A 23,942-nucleotide genomic window follows, 5' to 3' on the forward strand; every position below is an offset into this window, starting at 1 on the left:
ACTTGTTCTTAAAGAGTATGAAGAGGCAATGCAACTTGTTACTAAAGTTGTCACCATTCTGGTCAAGCATGATCTTTGTAAAATGACAGTAACACACTGACTGTCAGGAGCTTAAAAGAAAACAGACTAAAATTCCATCCCATGATGTTCTTCCTGCATTTATCTCCATTTACAGTTACCTCTCCTCTCACCCCCCAGACCTGCAGAACTTGGTAATAAAATAACCCACAAAATGTAAAAAAAAAAAAAAAAATTTACCCAGCATGAGGTGGGGAGAGACTGCAGTGAGGGAGTGACAAGAACTAAGATACATGCAAGTAGTAACTGTACAGGGTGGTTCATCTCTGATTGCTTGCCTGAAAGGTAGAGAGAGTGCATTGATAAATTTTTGACTTGGGATGCTAGAGGCTGCAACATCACTGGTTGCATTTGGTCAGCACCCTGAAGCCCAGCTTATGAATCAAGGGCCATGCCACAGGGACTGCTGTGTTATTTGGAGCTTGTTAAAGCAAGTAGAGCAACATTTCAGACTCCCATCTCTGCCAGCACAAGATCTGAGGTTCACAGGCACTGTGGGAGGAAGACATAAAAAATAAATGAGCTAAATAATGAAGACTAGCTGTACCTAATTATAGTTCTAGCTGCCCTTAAAGTTCAAAGCTGCTGCAAAAAGGTGCTGATCCCCTTTTTTAATGGTGTTTGAACTTCACGGATGATTAACACGAGAAAGTCAGGAGATGCCAATGGAAGTCACACCAGCTTTTCAAAGCCTTGTTGAAGAGAGAAGCAGCGTCTCTTACAGCAGTTTATTTGCACATCAAAACATTCTTAAGCTTAAATTAATATTTAGCCTGAATACAGAAGCAATGTAAGAATTAAAATTAAATTGTGTAGACTATTTGGAAGCTCCTCTTCCTTACAGTTTTTGGTACCTGACTTGAGACACTAACTTAGGAAAGTAGCTCTTCAGGCTCTGTACATTGGCAGGAGAGAGTCAGTTAACTACAGAAGGAGTGCAAGTTCCTAGCCTGAGCATTTAAGTGTCCAATGCTAAGTGTGTGAATGCATTTACCTCCTCATCTCTCTCTATTAATAGTTTAACTGAGAAGCATTTGTTCCTAGTTTCCTTCCCATGCTGCAAACCACGGATTATGAATGCTTGATCACTGGGAACTGAATTTCTCTCAGACTAGTGGGAAAAACATGGTCCATGGAATAGGATGCCAGGTTATAGGTCGGTGGACTTGTGTTCTTTTCCAGCTCTTGGTGACTTCTTGTGACTAACCAGGGGTCAGTACACATTTGCCTCACATCTTCCTATCTGTAAAATAAATATAGTAATTCCTAATCACATTCTAAAAGAGGTCTTCATCTCTGGAGAACAAAGTCTTAATTATATACCAACTACAATTATGTCATCCCCGGCACAAATATCTATCTGTATGGGCACATTTTAAGTTATTGTTACATATTTCTAAATAATGTGAGTAGTAGAAATAAAGGACAGTTTAAATTAAGATTCTTTCTAAACTTTAAGTGCATTGCATTTCCACTTTCATACATAATGTGAAATGTACTTCCACATAAAGGTGAAATTTAAACTGCTGCAGCATATTGAAACAACTGCATTTATAGAAAGTACAAATCTAATCAAGGGACTTATGAAATTGTACAATGCCTTTGTGCAAATATTAAACAGCATTAAGATGTTTTTCATCATCCTTTATTCTATCAGTGGAAAAATGTTTCATATTAATGTATAAGCTTGGTCGTTAGACCTCAGTAACACTAAAGCAACATCTAGGAACATAAGCAATGTGTAGGCACGTTGAATAAAGTACAGTGTGTCATAAAAGAAGTACCTGGTAAAGAAAAAACTTATCATGTGTTGCTAATCTGTAATGCCATCTGTATACAGTACAGACTATATCATGAAGAAATGCCAACAATTCATCTTTGAAGTTAAGCACAGATTACTTTTATATTTAAATATATATCAAACTTCATGATAGAAAACAAAATAACTGGCTAAACCATTTATCAATATTTTACTGAGTTCATGTCCCCACAGCTAATGCAAAACTTCCTCTTATTCATTCAGTGGGTATTGTATAAAGGATGCTGAGGTTACAAGCATTTTATCTGCATTAGGTACACAACACGGCTTGAGCCTATTTTCATTGTCATTCTCCATCATTTACTGGTACTGCTACCATTTGCTTCAAGCAAACTGTAGAACAGAGATGCAAATTTATCATCTCTAGTACTCAAGCCATGGAAGCAAAGTGATCATCAACAAAGGAACTGAAATATATTTGTTGTATCCAGTGGGTTGTGGAAGCTCATATCTCACAAGCTAGTGGGCCTGGTCCTCAGATGAGGAAAATCTGATCAGTTCTCTCTCCTTCAGTGGAGCTATACCAGTTTCCATGAGCACAGAGGGTATGGGCAGTTACCTATGGCAGTGTCATGCTCCTTCTTTATAAAAGTCTTTTCAGATGCTCTAGCACCTACTACACCTTCCAGATTTTTCTGGTATAGTAAGGACTATTATCATCCCAGACAGCCTCCTCCTACAGCAGTATTCCCTGGCATTCACTTCCAGTTTGGTTCTTAATTGTTATTCAGCACTGTGGATAAGTAACTGTGGCTTGGGTTTTTTTCCAATGTTCCATGTGCCTTCTCATTTTCTTTCCAGTCTCTATCCTTCTGCAGTTATTTCTCTGAAGAAAAACGTTCTGCAAAGGTGGTTCCATGTACAACCTCAACACTACCCATACAGTCATCTTTTGTTGGAAGAGTTCCTTCTATGATGCTAATAAACATCCATTTTAATATTTACAGTTCTCGGGTGAGTGTGTTATGCAGGCAGTTCATTGCCTGCTTTGTCTCTACTTTGCTTACAGAAATAGGTCTCAGATCATACTTTATACTAATTCTGCTCTGTAGTACATATAATTTTTTGATTAATTAAATCTAATCTATCACAAAGATGACCACACTTTTTAACTGAAACACTCCTGGGTATATAAGCCAGTATTTTGTACAGTGTTGCAATGTGAAGATTGCAACTGAGAATGTTTTGTTTTCCAATGTTTTTAGGTCTTAATTATTTAATATGATCTCTTCTGTTTGTCCCCTGTGTTTTCACACTTCTTAAAATAGATCACTGTGCTGGTTAAATACGAACATACTAATGTATAACGCTGAAGTTTCAGAAAGGTCTTAATAGCCTTTTTTTCTTTTTCTTTTTTACATAGTTGACAGCAGAGCTGATTGAAGGTGTTTTAATGTGATAAGAAGCCTGTGATACCATTTGATAGTATTTATGTCCTCTCCAGATGACCTGTGTTCAGAAGAATCTCTTCAAATGGCTTGCCAACATTCACAGTCCCTACACTGCAAATTACTATTTATATTAGTTAATGTTAGAGCATGTATCATAAAATAATTAAAATTGAATGTTTTCAAGTATGACTGGTTAATATTACTTGTACTGCTATGGCTGGACGTACTACTTTTGAATGTCAGAAAATATACACTGAATGCCTGTACATGAATAATGGATTGAAGATTCATGGAAGCGGATTTGTTTATTTTTGTATTTCAGGATGCAGAGCAATGTAACAGTCATTAAATATCCCTAGTATATTTCCATTTAAAACAAGAGCCTGAAAGCAATTATTTGGCATAATGCATACTAATAAAGAAATCCAATGTCACAGAAAATAATTATTTGATTGCAAGAATAATTACCTAGCCTACATTTGCAGAAAACAATAGCATTCTCCATCTTTCCCTTACTAGCCCATGGAATTAGAGCTTGTGAGGCTGCTGGGGACAGGGTGCAAGGTTATGGAAACAGGTGGTCTGGCCATTTCTCACCCGTCCTTGCACACCTGCCCTACTGGAGACATAGGCACAAGTACATCATCTGCTGCATTTCCAGACCCTTGTCAAAAAAGTAAACACAGGGGGACTTGTTCTCCTTAATGCAGCTTCCCTTATTGATGGGTCACACTGGAAAAGTAGTTGTCTGAAATCATTGTGGTCCATAAAAGACCCTCTTAGGTATCACTGGCAGTTTGAGCGGTTGCATGCACATGCTTCGTGGTGCTGCACCAGGCCCTGCATGAAACAGACTTTGGCACTTCAATTCAGTGCATGCAGAAGGCAGAACACACAAAGCAACAGGCAAGTCTGCAGATCGCTGCTGATACTGGACTCCCATTCAAGGCCACGCTGTTTTTTTAGTACTGTCATCTGATAAATAGACTGAGTTTAAATTACAAATGCTTCCAAATGCTTGTTTACAAACACACTTACGAAGTCCAACTGAAAAATGTGTATTGGGCTAACATATAACTAATAAATTACTGTGATTATATATTTTATAATATAAAAATGAATGTTTATTAATTTATCTGCACAGGAACAGTCCCTGAATCTAATCATACATGGTCTTTGCTATTCTTAGACTGTATGCCTAGGGCAGATTCTCAACAGGATATAAAATTTTGGCTTAGCAATGGAATCTGTAATCTGTGCTTGAACATTGCTGCACTGTTATACTTGCTCTGCTTTAGGCAGTCTTTCAAGTGTTTTAAGAATTAATCTCAGGGTAGTATACAAGTACAGAAATGAGGTTTATAAGTGACTAAATAATTAGTGAAAACAAATCAATGAAAATATCAAATACTGGTAGCAGCACTTAAATTACAAATGCTGATAGTAGCTCTCAGCATTGAGGAAATGAAGAATAAGGAGCAGGAAGACAACCACTGACTACATTAAACCCGAATGTAAAAGGCAGTATTCTAACCAGAGAGCTAGTCCCACATCCTACCTGATCTGTGCAAATGAAAAGTGTTCTGTTAAAAGGACATTAATCACAGTAACAGTTGCCAAATATATACGTATGCATATTCGTGTATGTCTGTATGTATATATGCAGGTATCTGAAACAGTAGTAAGGACCTTGTTCTAATTGTTCTAATATGTGCACTTGCATAGTGTTTGGGGCTTTGTCTAGAGCTATCTGTTGAGATGTACTGGGGCTCTTGTCTCACCATACACACAGGTTTCTTTACAGGTGCCCTCCAGGTGCAACTACATAGGCATAGCCACTGTGGTTCTGTCTAACCTGGCCTTTTGTCCCAACAAGTGCCCTGATAGATCATTTTATCAGTACAAATCCATGATGTAATCATGAAATCTTTTTAATAAAATTAACTTTGCTCTAGTGTAGTTAATCCTGCCTTTTTGAATGTTTATATGAAGTAAAAAAGGGCTTTTCAACATAAATAAGCAGATGAAAAATAAGTTAACATGTTGGATGAAAGAAAACACTGTAAGGAAAGCTGAATTTTTGTTTTATCTTGTATTTACTAAAAGTACTTGATATTCATAGCATCAGCTAGCAGATCACTACAATTTTTGCAAAAGTAAAATATATGTACATATTTTCACCACGCACCAGGTCCTGTACTTCGGTCATGGCAACCCCATGCAGCGCTACAGGCTTGGGGAAGAGTGGCTGGAAAGCTGCCCGGCACAGAAAGACTTGGGGGTGCTGGTTGACAGGCGGCTGAATATGAGCCAGCAGTGTGCCCAGGTGGCCAAGAAGGCCAATGACATCCTGGCCTGTATCAGAAATCGTGTGGCCAGCAGGACCAGGGCAGCGATTGTCCCCCTGTACTGGGCACTGGTGAGGCCGCACCTCGAGTCCTGTGTTCAGTTTCGGGCTCCTCACTACAGGAAAGACATTGAGGTGCTGGAGCACGTCCAGAGAAGGGCAACGAAGCTGGTGAGGGGTCTGGAGAATGAGTCTTATGAGGAGCAGCTGAGGGAGCTGGGGCTGTTTAGTCTGGAGAAAAGGAGGCAGAGGGGAGACCTTATCGCTCTCTACAACTACCTGAAGGGGGGTTGTAGTGAGGTGGGTGTTGGTCTCTTCTGTCAGGTGGCTGGAGATAGGATGAGAGGAAATAGCCTCAAGTTGAGGCAAGGGAGTTTTAGGTTAGATATTAGGAAAAATTTTTTTACTGAGAGGGTTGTCAAACATTGGGATGGGCTGCCCAGGGAAGTGGTTGAGTCACCATCCCTGGAGGTATTCAAAAAGCGAGTGGACGGGGTACTTCAGGACATGGTTTAGTGGGCATGGTTAACGGTTGGACTGAATGATCCTGAAGGTCTTTTCCAACCTAAATGATTCTATGATTCTATGATAATTTAATAAGACTCCATCACTGAGAGCCAGGATAGACGAGAGGGTGGTGAGCACAGGGGAGAGCCTCCTCAGAGGAAAGGATATGGTTAAGAGATGTTGGAACATCAGCTGATGCTTTGCGAATCTGAAATGCCGAGTACTCACTGATATAAAATACTTCCTTCTTAGCTGTTATTTGAAAAAAATGTGAATTTATTTTACAGTGAAAAAGATACATTTGCATTCCTCGTCGCAAGACCTGAACCCCGGTCAACAAAACTGGGTAGAAACGAGGTAAATGGAGGACCAAAAAAACCTCACCGGTTTCTGCAATTCCCCCCCGTTTATTCCAGATACTTCCTTCCAAACGAATTTGTTTTTTCACGCTGATGTATGTCACAAAAGGTTAAAACTCACTGGTACAGGTCTCGTGGTTTGCTTCCGTTACTCGACGCAAACCTTGTACGTCTGAGAGGACAGGAATCCAACATCTGCAGGAGGGACAGTCCGCAAAACGTCTCCTTCCAGAGCAGGCAGTCGTGATACCTGGCAGCGGAGTAAGGCGTGCGGCGACCCGCTCGTTCTGGACGAGCAGCCATCACAAGGGAAGCCAAGAACCGCCAACGCCCGCCGCGCGCCCCCGCTCAGCCAGCGCGCTCCCGCCCAGGCGGCGGGCGCGCGCGCCCCCCCCCGCGCAGCCGGGCGTCGCCGGCGCATGCGCGGGGCGGGTCTCCTTGCTGCTGCGCGGAGGGCGAGCGTAGGCCTCAAGGAGAAGGCAGGGAGGGCGGGCGGAGGGTCGCCGCTTGTTGCCGTCGCCGCCATGTTCCTGTGTGCTCCCCTGCGGGCCGCGGCCGCGCGATCGGTAAGGGGGAGGGTGCTGCGGCGACGCGTCTGTCCTCGCCGGTCGGGGCAGGGCGCCCGCTCGGCTGGAGGAGGCCGCGGGAGAAAAGGGAGCCCGCGGCGGGGAGGGGGTGGGCGGGCAGCGGGGCCCCGTGGCGGGGCCCGGCTTCGGGGAAGAAAGCCCGGCGCGGCCGGTGGACGGGCTGTCTCCCTCGCGGCCCCGGGGCCTGCCGGACTTGCCTGACCGGCTCTAGAGTTGCACTGCTTGCCTCAAGTGAAAAAGGCTCTAGCAGTAACTGCTTGGTGCTTACTGCGGGTTACTGGGAAGCTTCACAAGTGGAAATAGTGTTTCTGTCTTGCCCGTGTATGTAAGATTAACCATTGGAAGGAAAACCCTTAAGTTTGTTTTTCAGTCCGATTGTTTTTCACACCAATTGAAATCCTTTAGGCCAGTGCAAAAAATGGGGTCTTGTCCTAGTTCTCGAAGTCTGAAATTACAGATTCTGGTTCTTGGAAACAGTACAGCATCTTTCGATAGAATAAAGGATTTTCATCTGAAGTGCTACTCTTGGTAGGAGACTGCCTCTTACAGCTACAAACCTGAGGCTTACAATGTGGTGGTGGTCCCTTCACAGCCAAAACTGCATGTGTTCTGTTTACTTAGCATTTAGTAGGTCTTGTACCAGAGCATCAAATCCTTACTTATATGCCCCTTTCAGCATTGTCTACAGAATTTCAGCTGTATTTGCATGCTCTACTTACACTTTTTAGTCTTTTGTCTGAATTTTACATGTTGTCTGGTTCACAGAGGACACTCAAATTGGCATGCTGGTGCAGTTCATTTGATGTGCTTCGTGTTAGTTGATAAGGTCAACAGGCCGAGGGTCCCCTGGAAGGGGTGGCACACAGGAATGATCTGCAATCCACAGAGTTGTTCATGTATCCCACAGTTCATTTTGGCCTCTGACAAAGAATGGCAGGAGATAAATTGCTTTCCTGGCTGCTGCTTTCAGATGAGCCAGAAGCGGAGAGCAAAGAGGAAGTACGTGCATACAACATAATACACATAACTGCATAGAAAATCCAGCCCTTCCTGGAAGGGCTGATCATATCACGGGGAAAGACTGCAGCCATCATATGAAACTACACTGCAGGTGAAGCTACGTGATCTGCTGCTGAAAAGATTGAGCTGATTTGGTTGCTCTAGTTCACTGGTACCTGGGCTTCGATTTCAGATCTGACCTCATGCCTGTTTTCTCTTATGCCTGATCTCACTGTTCAGTTAGATAAAATCTGGAGAAGCTTGTAAATGCTTACTAGAGAAGAACCTCAATAACGGTACTTTCTGCAGACTTTTTAAAGGATGTGCTATAAAGTAACAAATTGGAAAATTCTTCATTAAATATTTGATGAGAATTTGTATTCAAGGCAGTTAAACTGTGGCAGAGTATCTCTTTGAAGTTAACTCCTTTAACTTCTACACTGTCTGAAAAGATCAAGATGAGTTAAGAGATGTGCTCTTGTACTAGTACATGAGAGCCCTTAATATTCTTCTCTTGACTTAATTCAAATTATTAGTGATGACATTAGAATTAATGGCTTACAATTAGCGTAGAAATCAAGCTGGTTCTGAAAGCAGTCTTTAGCAGTTATGTAAATTATTAACTATTAATACTATCTACTTTTTGTTTGTAGATAAGACAAATTCGATACTTACATAGAACAGCAGTGTGCAATGCCAGTGGAGGAACCTTATTTGTGGTAAGTAATTTTCTACCTTACCGGAAGGGGGATGTGTAACAAGAGTTTGGCATACACTTTTTTTTAATCTGCCTAAAAGATTCTGATGGGCAGAGCTTGCTCTAGAAGCCTGCTGGAATTTACAAAAAAGCATTTTTTCAGTGGAACTTCTTATTAGAGCAGTGATAGAGTATCAAAAGGTTTTATTTTAGTTTTTTGGCCTTGTGTTTCTTACACAGTGAAGACTCTTGTTTATTAATAGTAATGGTGATATTAGCAGCATTTGTGTGTGATTGAAGATAAGACATTGTTTAAACTTATTTCATTATAAAACAGTTCTTGTTTTCTTTTTTTATTGAAGTTAATTGAGTTTGTAGTTTTAGCCCATGAAACTTTTTGCAGGTGCAATTTCTTGATTTCTAAAATTTGCGACAGAATTACCCTTACATCCAGGTCTAGCCCTGTTCACTAGCATATGAAAAGTGTAGTGCTTGTTCATATTATATGTCATACAGCATGTTGCATAATGATTTATAATTGAGGCCATTAGGCGTTATCATAATATGTATAAATAGCAATAGTGATTGCAAAAAAACCCCAAACCCCAACCCTCAAATTTAGATGTGTAAAGCAGATGTGTTTTCTGTCTGCCTCTAAAGAGAACCTGAAGCATCTCAGAGGTGTGTTCTGTCCCATTCTGCTCCATTCAGAGCTTTATCTAGTCTGCAATTCAACAGCTGAATAATTTTGCATTTTTCCAGCATGTAGTAGAAATCAGCACTTCACTAGAGAATTGACCACTGCATTGGAAGCAGGTGCTCAGCATTTTTAGACAGATTTTTTTGTGTTGCTGTTGTTGCCTTTCTGCAGCTGTCTACAGCTTTTCTCATAAGATGAAGTTAATGGGATTACAGTACATGCTTTGTATACTTTCCAGAAAACTGAACAGGCATTGATGATTTATGGAGTGAGAGCTAGTATTCAACGAATAGAGGAAGTGGTGTAGGCCAACAACTTAGGAAACTTCAAGTGTAGTTGAGGTTAATGAAAACAGGCAAAAGGTGGTGTTGGCACCCTAATGGATATTGGTGTCTGGCATATGAAGCTAGATAGCCTTCTAAATTCTCCAGGCATTTTTCAAGATTTATGTAACTGCTTAAATTATTTGCTGGAGGGAGGAGCCTGAAAATAGAGAAAGGGAAGTAGAAAGAAAGTGTGTGTTTTAGCTACTTGTGATATTCAGCTCTCTTATTTAATAGCATCATTCACTCCTTTTATTTTTATTCCACAACAGAATTTTTGCTAGTAGAGCATAGGAAATTGTTTGTGTGGGGGGTTGTTTTATGGGTTTTTTTTTAATAGGGTAATATTCTTCCGTGAAGTAAAAGGCTATGGGAAGAAGATAGTTGGATGTCACTGTGTGTGCATGTAATTGTTTGCCCTAAATATAAGTAAAAACCTTCAGAGCAAATTTCAGATGTTATTTAACACAGCAAATTTCCGGGGTAAATCTTCCTGCTGAGTTGAGCTGAAGGCATTATTGTAACCAACACTAAGTGTTTGTATACAGTCAAAAAATGGGGCACTTTTTTCCCCAGATTTCTGTAGGGAAAACACATTAGAAAAAGTTTTAGTTTTCTGGACTACTACAAGCAGATGAAGTGTCAAAGGTTGTTTAAAACTGCTTGTGGAGGAGTAGTATGCTTACCCAGGAGTAACTCTAACCTGTTGTGGTGGTTCTCTTTGTATGTCAGTTTACATGAGTGTCTTGGTTTTGTTTTGCAAAGCATATTGGTGCTTCTTGTTGCACATTCCGTATAGGAAATCTGTAGGTGAGGAAGAAAAATGCATACAGCATATTTGTTTTGTAACAGCAGGGGACATGCTGGCAGAGGACCTGATAGTCTTAAAATCTAGTATTAAAAGGCAGTGCTGATTTGCACGCCCTTGTATCCCTTTGCAAACTTTTTTCATGCAAGTTTTTTCTTTACATGTTATCAGAAACATACAGAAATAAAAAAACTTCTACTGAAACTCCTTTTTATTCTGAAACAGCGAAGAGACTTTCCCAACAATTAAACTCATTCTGGTGCCATCACGCCCAGAAGAGTGTATCAAGTTTAAAACTAGGTAGATTGTTTGCCCGTTGTAACCTAAGAGAGCTGTTCCAAATATATCATGTTTCTGATGGCTAGGGAAGGCCTGATTTCAAAGATACTTTTATTTACAATAGTTACCTTTATTTCTTAAACATGCCTTCTCTATTTTTAACTTTTATCTGTCTTTAGCCTCCTTAACAGCTAAAACTTAACTGTTCTACTTTGTGGTTTTCAACACAGGGACCGAGTTTCCTTAACACATCGACTGCCCTGATGTGGGCTTTGTCATAGGGCTGCACAGGCTTCAGTACAGAAGGTTAGATAATTGCTATATTATAGTTTTAGTTACTTGTGAAGATGGTCAGTGAAATACTTGGGTCTGAGAGCACTTCTACCATTCTTAACTTAAGAAGGTTTATATCTTGAGTTTTGCTGGAATAGTGAATGTAGGGTACTTTACTCTTGGAGGGGAAGTAATAAATTTCTTTCAGTTGCTGATTTGATTGGGACTTTTAACAGGTTGTTGCCCTAAACATCTATTCCCCTGCATACCACACAGTTCTCTCATTTTGGTTTACAGTGTTTTGGACTAATGTTTACCACAGGCAAACAGGCATAGGTCAAGTTTCAGGCCGACTTTTTCGCAGTATACATGAAAGCTCAATTATTCTAGTTATTCTACTGTAATTCTTCAGTGCTCTTTAATAATTCTCTCTGTCAAGAAAGACAGATGATTAAATCACTGAAAAAGAATAATAAAATGGCCCAGGTTGATGTAGCAAAAAGAATGAGATGAACATTCAGCAGCCTTAGTACCTTCCATGAGAGAATACCATCATCTTTGCGGGCAGTGTGGCTTTGGTAGGCCTTCACAGTGCAATTGTTCACACTTTAAATAGGTTAGGCTGAATGCTGCAATAGAAATGTGATACAGTCAAGCTATGTGTAGAATGAAAACATACTGTGTAAGACTTCAGGAAATTGGGGAGCACAAGAAGGGAATTGGGAAAAAAAGCATGGCTAGAATTTGACCTTGCTTTTCTACAAATTGCTGTAGTTGGTACAGACATAATTGTACTTAGTTTGTGTATAGAGGAAGCCTTAATGTATCAGTTTCTTTTTATGAGCATCTGTTATATGAGGAAGGGTTGAGAGAGCTGGGACTGTTAGTGAAGACTGGGGGAGGAGGGATCTTACCAATGCCTATAAATACCTGAAGGGAGGGTGCAAAGAAGATGGAGCCAGGCTCTTTTTAGTGGTGCCCTGTGCCAGAACCAGAGACAATGGCCTCAGAGAACATCAGGCAACACTTTTTTACTGTGAGGGTGACCAAGCACTGGCACAGGTTGCCCAGGGAGGTTGTGGAGTCTCCCACCTTGGAGTTATTCAGAAGAAGCTGTCTGGACATGGTCCTGGGCAACCAGCTCTGGGTGGCTTTGCTTGAGCAGGGGGGGTTGGGCCAGATGACCTCCAGAGGTCCCTTCCAACCTCAACCACTCTGTGATTTAACATAGTATTCCTTCCAATACCGTGTCCTTAATTCTGATCTTGTTCTCCAGAATCTGTGTCCTAAGAAAAGGCAGAAATGCACCGATATCATTTAGGAGCAAATCAGCTCATGCAAGTCTCAGATAAATGGTGCGTCATCAGACAAATGGAATACTAGGGAACATGTGACTGACAAATTCCTAACAGCTCAGTAGACTTAGAACTCTGTTAGCTACTGATGAAAACTATCAAACTCTCCACAGCACAGAATGAGATGAAGTTCATTTAGGAAAATGGAAAACAAAAAAAAGGTGACATGATCTTATTTAGTATTCACCTGTGTTGTAGCCTTTAAAACATATTTTGGGGCCTTGCTGCACAGAGCTGACTATGTGGCAAACTAGCTTCAGATATAAAGTCTTTATTATTCCTCCTCACATGTAGGGTATTTAAGGATACCAGTTTAGAGATGATACACTGAAAAGAAGAGCTGTTGTAGACAAAGGAGGAGATTTTAATAAATCAAATATACTTACTTGCAAAAGAAATTGAGATGAAGTACAACTGTAACTATCAAATATCTATGGAAGGCAAAATAGCAGACTGAAATAAAATGGGTATGCAAATTTGAGAGGGAAAAGTTAAGTTATGGAAGTACTTATCATGGATTTGATTTGTGCAGCTAAGACATAGAACAGGTCTGTAAGGGAAAAAAGAGAAAAGTTGCATGGTATTCCCAATTAGTTTTTCCTCCATCAGCCTCTTTTTGAGAATTTTCCTTAAAATTGGTAGAAAACCCTCAGCAACGCTACATATGAGGAGTCAAATCCTGTATCTGGAAGGGTCAGTCTAAAATAGTGGCAATTGTGTTCCTAAAAGCTGTTTTATGTTACCTTGTAGACCACACAATAAGCAATAAATTCACATGTAATAAAATATTAGTGTGTTCAAAGGATATTATCTTTCTGCAATGCCTTTTATTAGGGGAAAGTCGTTCTTAGTGGAGAAGTATATATTGACTGTAGTTTTATATTTGACTTGGAACTCTGGTAGGGGTACAAGCTCTCAGATTGATGGGAGCAGTAGTACTGTCTGCTCTAGGATATAGACAGGATAAGCAAAGGGAATCTCTCATTAGACTAACAGATATAATTTAAGTTTTGGCTTTTCAATATTTCCATATTAATTTCTAAATCCAGGAATAGCTATGGACCATACATATTTTAAGTTCTGCACTGATGACAGTCTTTCAGTATGCAAGTATCTTGCAATGTTAAGATTTTTCATTAAATCCGTCACTGCTTAATATGAACACAGTGTGGAAACTACAAAATCACCCTAGATTACTTGAGACAATGATCAAAGTGAAAGCCAGTGGAGTGGATTTCTTTCTCCTAAATATATTTTTAAAGCTTTTATCATTAGCTGGTTGTAGATTACTTTTAAAATCAAGCCTCAAGTATAGCTTGCATTTTCCCCCAAACTTTCCATTTAATTTGAAACTTTCTCAATTTGAAAACTGTATAAAGTTTGGAATGAAACTTAGCTATGAGTGTTTCAAGGATACCATAATGAGCTGCTTAGAGGTAACTGAAAATTTTGGGCAGGAAGTTTTTCTGGTGGATAAGGATTTTCATCAGAACTAAAGATTTTATTATAGGAAAATGTCACTTTCTTCAAGACTTCTAAATTTATATTTTCTGAAAATAGAAGAACTAATTTCAATTCGATGTTTCCCTAGAAGACCACCTTAAAAATAATATAATAGAATACCTTATTTTGGAAATATTAATTCAAAATTCTGCTTCTTCCATTCTGATTCAGAGTTGTATCTAAAATTAAAATGTTGAAATCCATTACAAATCAAAAGAATATATTAAAATGGATTAATGTGTGTTTCAATGTGCAAATGTTTTAGTTGTATAGCAAGCTTCTTGATGAATTTTGAGGTTTTTACAGTTAATGTCTCATGGTGAAAGAAAAAAAATGGGCTGCTATTTAAGTCCTGTGTTGTTTATTAAGGTATTAACCAGAGGACTGTGATGAGTTTGAACATAATTGCTAAACTGTATTAACAGTGTTAAAAAAAAATAAAAATTTCATAACACCATATTCCTCAAGAAATGTTTTTAATAGGAAATAACAGGAATAAGTAATTATTTTTAAGAGTGATGAAATAATTACCAATATTTTTTATAACATTCCCAGACATATTTAATCATTTGACTACTATGAAATTTTTATCTGGAGTATATCAGTTTTATTCAAGCAACTCAGCTGTTACTGTCTAATGAGAAGATGTTTTATAACAGTAAATCTGTCCTGAATAATCTCCTGACAGCCCTATTTTTACATGTTTCCTTTTTCTTTTCCTGAAGCACAGAGATAGTCCTGAAAATAATCCAGACACCCCATTTGAGTTCACACCTGAAAACCAAAAGGTATGCGGACAAAAAAAGTTGAATACACAGACTTTGTCTTTAGATCAACACTGATACTTTTTTCCCCCCCTTTTCCCTTTAAAAAGCGAATAGAAGCAATCATAAACAACTACCCAGGGGGACACAAGTCTGCAGCTGTCATGGCAGTACTAGATTTGGCCCAAAGACAGCATGGATGGTTGCCCATATCAGCTATGAACAAGGTATTTAGTACTTAATTATCTTATTATGGTTTTCTTTAAATATCTTACTAGAATATTAGCATTTATTTATCAAAGCGTACTAACGTGGGAAGTTACATGTGGCACAGAATTGTGAGAATTCCCTTTGAGACTACATTTTAAAAAATAAAAGGGAAAACTAATGCAGAAAACTCAAGGCTCCATTGTCTATGTAATGTTAGCCCATTTACAAACAGAAAAAAACAAAAATAATATGAGCCTTATTTAGATAGGCTCTTTTCCCAGAATCATCCTGGAAGTAGGAACAGAAACTTGAAAGATTTTGTTCACTGCTGAATTTGGGGAAAGAAGAAACGACGATGGTGGGGTTTTTCTCCTCCCAGACTAGTGGTACTACACATATTCCCAGTGTTGTACCTAATCTTTAGGCCTGTAAAGACTTCTGCAGAGCAGTTAATGCCTTATAGCAAATGCTCGGTAGACTTATCAAGTTATTTATTAAAATTATTTCAAAACAAGCAAGTAAGCAACTACGCTGCTCCAAAGTGATAGGTTGCATGACAGTAATCAAATACCAAGAAATAAAAAATTCTGGTTTATATACATATGAATAAATCTAACATATTTTGTGTTACAATCTGTCATATCATCAGTTTTAAAGTGAAAAGTTTTAAATTCAATCAAGATATGCTAAGTGAGGATTGTGAGCGTTACAGAAATTACTGAAGGATTTAAGTGCACATTTAGAGAAAGGCCTTTGTACAGTGTAGCATAAAGCCTCAAATCTCCATTAATACTGAATGAGAAAAGTATTTTTGGCTACTTTAAGTTTCAGATTCATACTATGTTTAAAATTATCTTAAGATTTTTAAATGAGCAAATATTTTCCATGGTTTGTTATTTGCCTGCAACAGAGACTGGAACATAAAACAGTCACCTTTTTGAAAACAGAGCCAGTTCTCAACCTGAGCAGTTTGCCAGGGTTCTAGGTTAATGAGGTCAGGGATATTTGCACTGGAACTGGCTCCATGGAGATCATGCTTCACTCCCTATTTACTAGCTGTGACATCAATCTGCACATGTAGCCGTGGCATTTCTAAGGCCAGCCCTGGTATGTCACAGAACCTGAGACAGACCTGCTTTATCTGAATTAGGTGAGCATAGTACCTGCCTATAAGTATTCCCTTACCGAAAGGCTTATGTGGGTTAGTATGGGCAGATGTGTAGAAGTTCATTCATTCATACAGCAGAAGAGCAATATGAGCTGGAAATGACAATGAAAGCTGGAACCCGGCTGACTTCTTGCATCTAGCTTGTGTGTGATGCTAGATGCTGGAAGGGAATTGACTTGAACTCCTTGCTGTGCTAATCCATGGCTTACTGGAGTTTGCGCTCAAGAAGGGTGACTCCAATCAGAGTAACTCAGGTGTCTTGGGATTTGAAAACAGCTGTGCTTTGATACCCATCCCCTCCCTGTTACTTACTGAAATGGTTTGTTAAATGGCTTTACTGATGCCCTGTAAGAATTCAATATAGTGTCTGCTTTCCCCTTGTTCCAGGTTGCTGAAATTTTAGAAATGCCTTCCATGAGAGTGTATGAAGTAGCAACCTTCTATACAATGTATAATCGCAAACCTGTTGGGAAATACCATATTCAGGTCTGCACTACCACACCTTGCATGCTACGAGACTCTGATAGTATTTTAGAAGCCATTAAGAAGAAACTTGGTAGGATACAAATTTGTAATATACTTTTTACATTTTTTTTACCTTTGTTTAATGATACTGAAGTAAAATTTTTTGTATGATGGGGACAGAGCAATAGTATGGAAAATATGGAGTGAAATCATTGGCAAATAGGTACTAAGCACTTCAAATTTCAGATTTTGTATTCTTTAAGGATTTCGGTACAGTAGAGCAGAAAAGGCCATTGACTGGAGTGCTGTTTAGTGGTCTTAAAAGTGGTTTTAAAGGTAATTTGCCAGGAAATGCATTATTCTAATATGACTCTTGGACTGAGAAATTAAGCCCTATCCCATATATATGAGAAGACTCTGAATGCTATGGCACTTTTTTGTAAGCAAAATAAGATTTTTAAGGTATATGCTATATGAAGGTTGTTTGTGAGGCTTTTTTTTTTAAGTAAGGTGATAGAATCATAGAATGGTTTGGGCTGGAAGGGACCTTAAAGATCATCCAGTTCCAACCCCCCTGCCATGGGCAGGGACACCTTCCACTAGACCAGGTTGCTCCAAGCCCCATCCAGCCTGGCCTTGAAAGCTTCCAGGGATGGGGCATCCACAACTTCTCTGGGTAACCTGTGCCAGTATCTCACCATCCTCATAGTGAAGAATTTCTTTAGATGAAATTTGTCTTCATGTGTTACTGCAAAGATAGCTTAATTTAACTGAAACTCTTAGCTTGAGAAATAAAAGCATTAAGGATGATTGTGTAGCTCTTACTGAGACACGGGCCTTACTTAGACTTTATTAGTTTCCCCCCCCCTTCTAATAACTATGGAGGAGAACTGCTTTTCAGCATTCTTCCTTCCATGGAGAATTTTGTTGAAGATCAGAGTCCAAGATGTTATTTTGGCTAACGTGCCCTCTGGGGAAGGTCTGTATCTGTATCACTAGAACAATAATGTGTCATAGGAGCTAAGTATGTGTACAGAGTTGTTCAGGAAATAAGCCTTTATGTATAAAATTGAAAGTCATTTATGAGTTTGTAGCTAACTGCTAATGCTTGGATCTTGGTTAATTTGGGAATTCAGTATTCACCACTGTATATTAACACATTTGTATCAGCACAAGAAAGCTGTGTTTTTCCCGGTTTTTCCATTCTATTGATAACTAAAAAAGTTCCTTAGAGCTGTTACATTTCTTGGAATTGTCATTTCATGATTATTTGTTAATAAATCATACCTGTAAATGAGGTCTCAAAAGCTATCTGAAGACTGACTTCACAGTTTATTAGAATCTTTTGTTTAATAGAAACATTTTGGACTCATTTAAGAGGATTTAACTATGCAAATGTTTTTAAGGCCAAAATACAAGTAATGAGAAGACTGTGGAGTACTTAGACTCATGTTTTATTAATCATGTTCAATAACCATTGCTAAACCTAGTATTATTTATTGGTTTAGGTATAAAAGTTGGGGGAACAACACCTGATAAACTCTTCACACTGACAGAAGTGGAATGTTTAGGTGCTTGTGTAAACGCACCGATGGTACAAATAAATGACAATTACTATGTAAGTATTACATTCCCTTTTAAAAGAATAAACTTCTTTGCTGAGTTACTTGTATTTTCACTTGTTTTAGATTCTGAAGTTTTGGTCAGTTACTTTAAATTCCTATTGGCAGAGACAACTTACAATGTAGAGCATCTTTTAGTTTCTTGGCCTCTTGCTGCCATCTGTATCACATCGTAGCAGTGTATTTTTCCTTTCAGTTACTGTCTTGATTTATACAAGTGGGGTGATGCATTTTTGTGACAGTGGTCTGCCCCTAAATCTGGAATTTGTAAAAAGGTATTTGATAAGCTTTTAAAAGTACTTTAAAGAAGTCTGTTGGAAAGCCTGGACTGGTTTAACACTATTTTTGAACTTTTAGACTTCTGAATTACAGTTTACTTGGGATGCCATAGACCAAAGGAATTAATGTATTGACTGAATCCAGCTTTTTAAAAAAAACTTATTTTTAAAATATTTTATCACAGTCTGATTAATTTTTTGAGAACTGTTGTCTTGATCTGTACCCACAATTTTTTTTTGGTCACAGTTGACACCGTTTTGCAGGATGTGCAGTGGCATGTGTATAGTGGGTCAGCAGAGATCAGCTCACTAATGTATCAAGGAAGCTGAAAACAGATATGTAAAACAAAAATTTTAACATTAAAATGACAGTAGGCTTTTTAATTGTCCTAATTCTTTAAACCAGTATGTGTGTTTATGGACAGGATCAAAATTACCTATGCTAGGATCACACCCAAGAGAGCCACTCATGTGATGAATTTTGAATCCTGCAGTTAACAGAATTGCTGATTCTTTTTCTGTTTTGTCCATAATTTTTTTTTTTTACAGGAAGATTTGACACCCAAAGATATTGAAGACATAATTGATGAGCTAAAGGCTGGCAAAGTTCCCAAACCTGGCCCAAGGTATGCTATATTGGTATAATACTGGCCAACTACTTGAAGGCTGATCCTTTTGAGAAACTCTATTCCTGTTCTAGGGATTTGAGTTCACAACCTACAGCTAAAAAGCATTCATTAGTTTACTGAACACAATGGCATGCATTCAGTGCCTTTCTATATATTCAAAGCCAAAAAGAACTTGAAAGTACTGAGAAGAGAATTGTCATTTTCTTGATGACTGACTAGAGAGGATGTGCATGAAATGTCGAAAAGGCATTTCTCATTTGGCTTAGTACTTTAATAGGTGAATGATATCACCTCTTGGCATTTTTTTGTCTAGATCATGTAAATCAACAAATGCCTGTTTGATTTTTTTTTTTCTTCCGATTTCTGATGAAACCCAGGAAGATCACAAGTTTGTGAAAGGGTTATTTCTGAACTCTTCTTACCTGTTTCCCACTGTTCTTTGTTAGTGCAACTACACCTATGTTGGTGTGAATGGAGGAATTAATTTGACTTGGGTGTGTTACTGTCCTGGTTTCAGCTGGGATAGAGTTAATTTTCTTTCTAGTAGCTGGTATAGTGTTGCTCTGGGTTCAGTATGAGAATAATGTTGATGACACACTGATGTTTTCAGTTGTTGTTAAGCAGTGTTTATCCTAAGTCAAGGATTTTTCAGCTTCTCATGCCCAGCCAGCAAAAAGGCTGGAGGGGCACAAGAAGGTGGGAGGGGACACAGCCAGGACAGCTGACCCAAACTGGCCAAAGGCATGTTCTGTACCATGTGACGTCATGCCCAGTATATAAACTGGGGGGTGGCGGCTCGGGAACTAACTGGGCATCAGTCAGCAAGTGGTGACCAATTGCATTATGCATCACTTGTTTTATATATTCCAGTCCTTTTATTATTATTGTAATTTTATTATTATCATCATCATTATTAGTTTCTTCCTTTCTGTTCTACTAAACTGTTTGTCTCAACCCACAAGTTTTACCTTTTTTCTTTTTTTTTCTTCCCCATTTCTCTCCCCCATCCCACTCGGGGGGGGGGGGAAGAATGAGTAAGTGGCTGTGTGGTGCTTAGTTACCAGCTGGGGTTAAACCACAACAGTTACCTCTTCCTATATAGTTTCTATAACGATTTTTTTGAATACAAGAACAATAATCTTTAAAACAATTATAGTTTCCAAACACAGGGAAGCATCTTTAACAAAAGTGTAAGTCCTAAAATTAGATACTGCTTTTGGTATTACTGGGATCAACATCACTTTTAAATAAAGAGAAAACTAGTGGTCCTATCTTGCATTTCAGTTATGAAACTATTTGTTACTACTTGAATTTGGAATCCTTTTGATTTTAGAGTAGCACCACATATTTCTGAAGGATGAACACGAAGAATGAAAGAAAAAAAAAGCCTTAAGTCAGATTTGTAACTGTCTTCTATTCAGTGATTAAACAGTATCTGAGGTTATAACAATACCAGCAATGGATAAAAATGCTTTCATTTTTCAGGAGTGGACGTTTTTCTTGTGAGCCGGCTGGTGGCCTTACTTCTCTGACTGAACCACCCAAAGGACCAGGTTTTGGAGTTCGAGCTGACCTCTAAGGATTTTTGTAATATAGTATGAACTGTCTGAAAAATAATAAAGTGACTTTAATCTCAGTAAAATGATGAACATTCTAATACTTTTCTAAAAAATGAAGGAAGCAACAGCAGTTAGATATTCTAACTTAACCACTGTTTTAACTACTGCAAAGCATAATTCTAGATCTTAAGAAAAGTAATTCTGTAAAGTGACTCACTGGAGAAGCAACAAAACTGACTGAATTACAAGTCTGGCAAATGCACAAGGAAACAAACTGAAAGGAGATTATCTGACAAAACTTTATAGCATGTTACTTTTAACTGCAATTAAACAACAAACAAACACGAAAGGTGATCCAAGCTGTGTTGTGTAAAAAATCTGGTAGGTTCAGTAAGTGGTTCTTCTTGAGTCTAACTCTCTTTACTACCATTCCGTGACCAGGAAAAATGTGAAAAATATCTTTTTATCATGTTCCAAAAAAACCCAAGCCTGACCCAAATGGCGGGAGTACTCCACTAAAAGTGAACAGCAACAAGAAACCACTTCCTGTACAAATTTATGCAATACAGCCAAGGTATGCAGTTGGGGGAAAACAGAATATACCACAACAGTTTAATACATGGCTAAGTGCAATATGTGAAACTAGTTATTTGATTGACACATCTTTCTTTGACCTTACTGCAGTGTATCGGCTACTTTTAAAATCTGTGTGAAATTGAGGTATTTCTCCTAACAGAAAGAAGTTGAAGATAATTTAAAAAAAAACAACCTGCATATTCACACTTAATACATATGCTTGTAAAATATGGTAAATGCTTCATATATATACACATACATGCATTTCAATGTAAACTAGGAAATGTGAACATGTCAGTCACCTGAGACCATATTGTGTCTGCCTCTTCAAAAATCTGCTGTGGAACTTACATTCTTACCACAATTAATGTGATAGACGGAGCTTAATTGTATTATTTATATTGTATTCTATATTTAGTTTGTTTTGATATTCTGATTAACAGTACTTCCTTAAACTAACCTCCCTCTTCTGAGTCAAATTTTGTATCTACAGATTTCCCTGCATAATGATTATCTCATAGAGTTTGTTTGTGCCCCACCTTTATTTCAGTAGGCTCTCTGAAGTTCCTTGATGTATTGTTAAACAAGTAGTGTTACTGTTGGTAGTTCCAAGAGCAAGATAAATATGTATATCATTTGCCTGTAAAACTTGCTATCCCTTCTACATTACTAAATTTATAAAATGAAATCATTGAATTGCATACAAATGGCAAAGTAAATTGATAAATAAATACAAGTCATGAGTGAAGCAGTCACCCAATAAGCATGAAATAAATCTTCTATATAAGTGCTATGGAACACTATGCATATGAGAAAATAGTACATGGATTGCAATACCTGTAATTGAAAGTTGCTGAATGCTCTTCTGAAAGGTCACTCCAGTATTTCTAATAGCCACACACCTTGTAGCAGGCCAGGCATCTGGTGCTATGTGGCACTTCTCTAGAGACATGAGATAGCATATTACATTTTGATGCAGAGAGACTCATTTTAATATACCAGTCTGTAACTAAGCTGTTTGCTTCACTATAACAACAAAGCCGTATTCTAGTTTGTATAGGATTACCTCATTCTAACCTAGTATGAAAGCAGGCAACTGTTTTTAAATTATACATTGAATATAAATGAGGATTTTGCATGCATTGTGGAACTATCATGTGCTACAATTATTCACTTTTTTATGTAACTCTGATAGGATTGCATAATTGTCTTGAAGGGAAACATGATTTTAGACCTGCCACGTTTGAAACTTTGAGGCATACAAAAACAAAGCTCCTCTCATTCATAAACCTGGGCAGGAGGATTTGTTGCCTTGTCCCACTTTTTTCCCCATTCATTCCATCTGTACATGAAAATCTTGCTGTCTGTCTCATGAGCAGAACATGGATCTCAACAATTTCCCATTTGTTGGAGATTGTTAGTGATGTTCCACAATTATGTCAGTCATTTTGATGCAACACATAACAGTCTGCCAATCACTTGACTAGAAAAGGGTAACTGACGTTATCGTTATTGCATGATACAAATCTGATACACCACTGTTTAAGTTGAATATTGTAGGCAGCTATAGAACTGAAATATTTTGAAGAGAAATAAGCAACTAACCATTACTTTTCTCTCTCATCTTACCCACTTCATTCATCAATTATATGAGGCTTTATGGTCCTGGGTTTTACATCAAAAAAGTTTGGCAATCATTTTATTAAGATAAATGATTAATGAAAAAATTCACATCTTCTGTTACTTCAGGTTTTGTGCAAATTTGAACATTTCAAACTTCAAACATCTCAACTAGAAATACAGATTCTGCACTATTTGTTACATGTAGTTGTTTACTATATACAAAGTTATTTTCACAATGATAATCCTCATCACAGTCCTGCTTAAGTTAACAAGGTGATCATTATGGAAGAGTTCCAGAATAGTGTAAGAATTAATATATCCAAGTTCTCTTTTCTGTTCTTGAATAGCTGCAGATACTACCCTGTGCTTGCTTTTACTGGTAGTATTGAATATTTTAGATAACAAATATTAACAGGACATAATTTCCATTATTCTCAATCCTCAATAGCAGAGGGTTACTAATAGTAATTCTGGGCAGCTGACACTAACCTGTCAAATAATTAAACACTTAAAATTCTGCAGTTTCAATCTACTGGTTAGTATCTTGGATTGTAAGAGTACCAGGTGGCAAGTTAAATGAAAAATGAGTTAACTATAGCAACAGTCAACACATTCCTTAAACTGGGAAGGCAGCAGTAACAGAACCAATGATGTGGTTTTGGTGGTCTTCGTTTGCCCCTCTCCCTGAATGAGAGAAAAATGAAAGAATTCACATGCTATATTAATTCTCCAAATGTAAAAGCAGAAGAAAAATAGGTAAAAGAACACCCTTTCACTGGGGAGGAATAGAAGACTACCTAGAGAAGATTTTAAGAAAAATAGCTAAAGTCTTGGGAAAGGAAGTGAGATTTACAACATGGAAGCAGAAGACACACAAAGAATCCACTGGACTGAGTGTGTGAGTGGTGGCTGTTCTTTGGTAAAGATGGAAGAAAATCTACAGTAATGAGAAACTCCACTAGATAGCCAATGATGTGTTCAATGTTGCATAACAGAAAGGATTTCTGTGACTTCCACACACCA

General features: G+C 38.2%; 2 protein-coding genes across 2 annotated transcripts in view; one reads left to right on the forward strand and one right to left on the reverse strand.

Annotated features, from left to right (window-relative positions):
- The window catches only part of LOC138684714 (uncharacterized), a 334,210-nt gene that overhangs the window by 3,403 nt on the left and 306,865 nt on the right, over window positions 1-23,942 (reverse strand). The window lies entirely within an intron of this gene.
- NDUFV2 (NADH:ubiquinone oxidoreductase core subunit V2) lies at window positions 6,897-21,755 on the forward strand. Its single transcript, XM_069779022.1, has 8 exons — window positions 6,897-7,067; window positions 8,741-8,806; window positions 14,751-14,813; window positions 14,900-15,016; window positions 16,555-16,723; window positions 18,141-18,250; window positions 19,082-19,158; window positions 20,647-21,755. Exons 1-8 carry the CDS (start codon window positions 6,921-6,923, stop codon window positions 20,738-20,740), a joined length of 843 nt encoding a protein of 280 aa, XP_069635123.1. The 5' UTR covers window positions 6,897-6,920; the 3' UTR covers window positions 20,741-21,755.

Source organism: Haliaeetus albicilla, chromosome 3 (genome assembly GCF_947461875.1).
Source record: "Haliaeetus albicilla chromosome 3, bHalAlb1.1, whole genome shotgun sequence".
In the NCBI taxonomy this organism is placed as follows: domain Eukaryota; kingdom Metazoa; phylum Chordata; class Aves; order Accipitriformes; family Accipitridae; genus Haliaeetus; species Haliaeetus albicilla.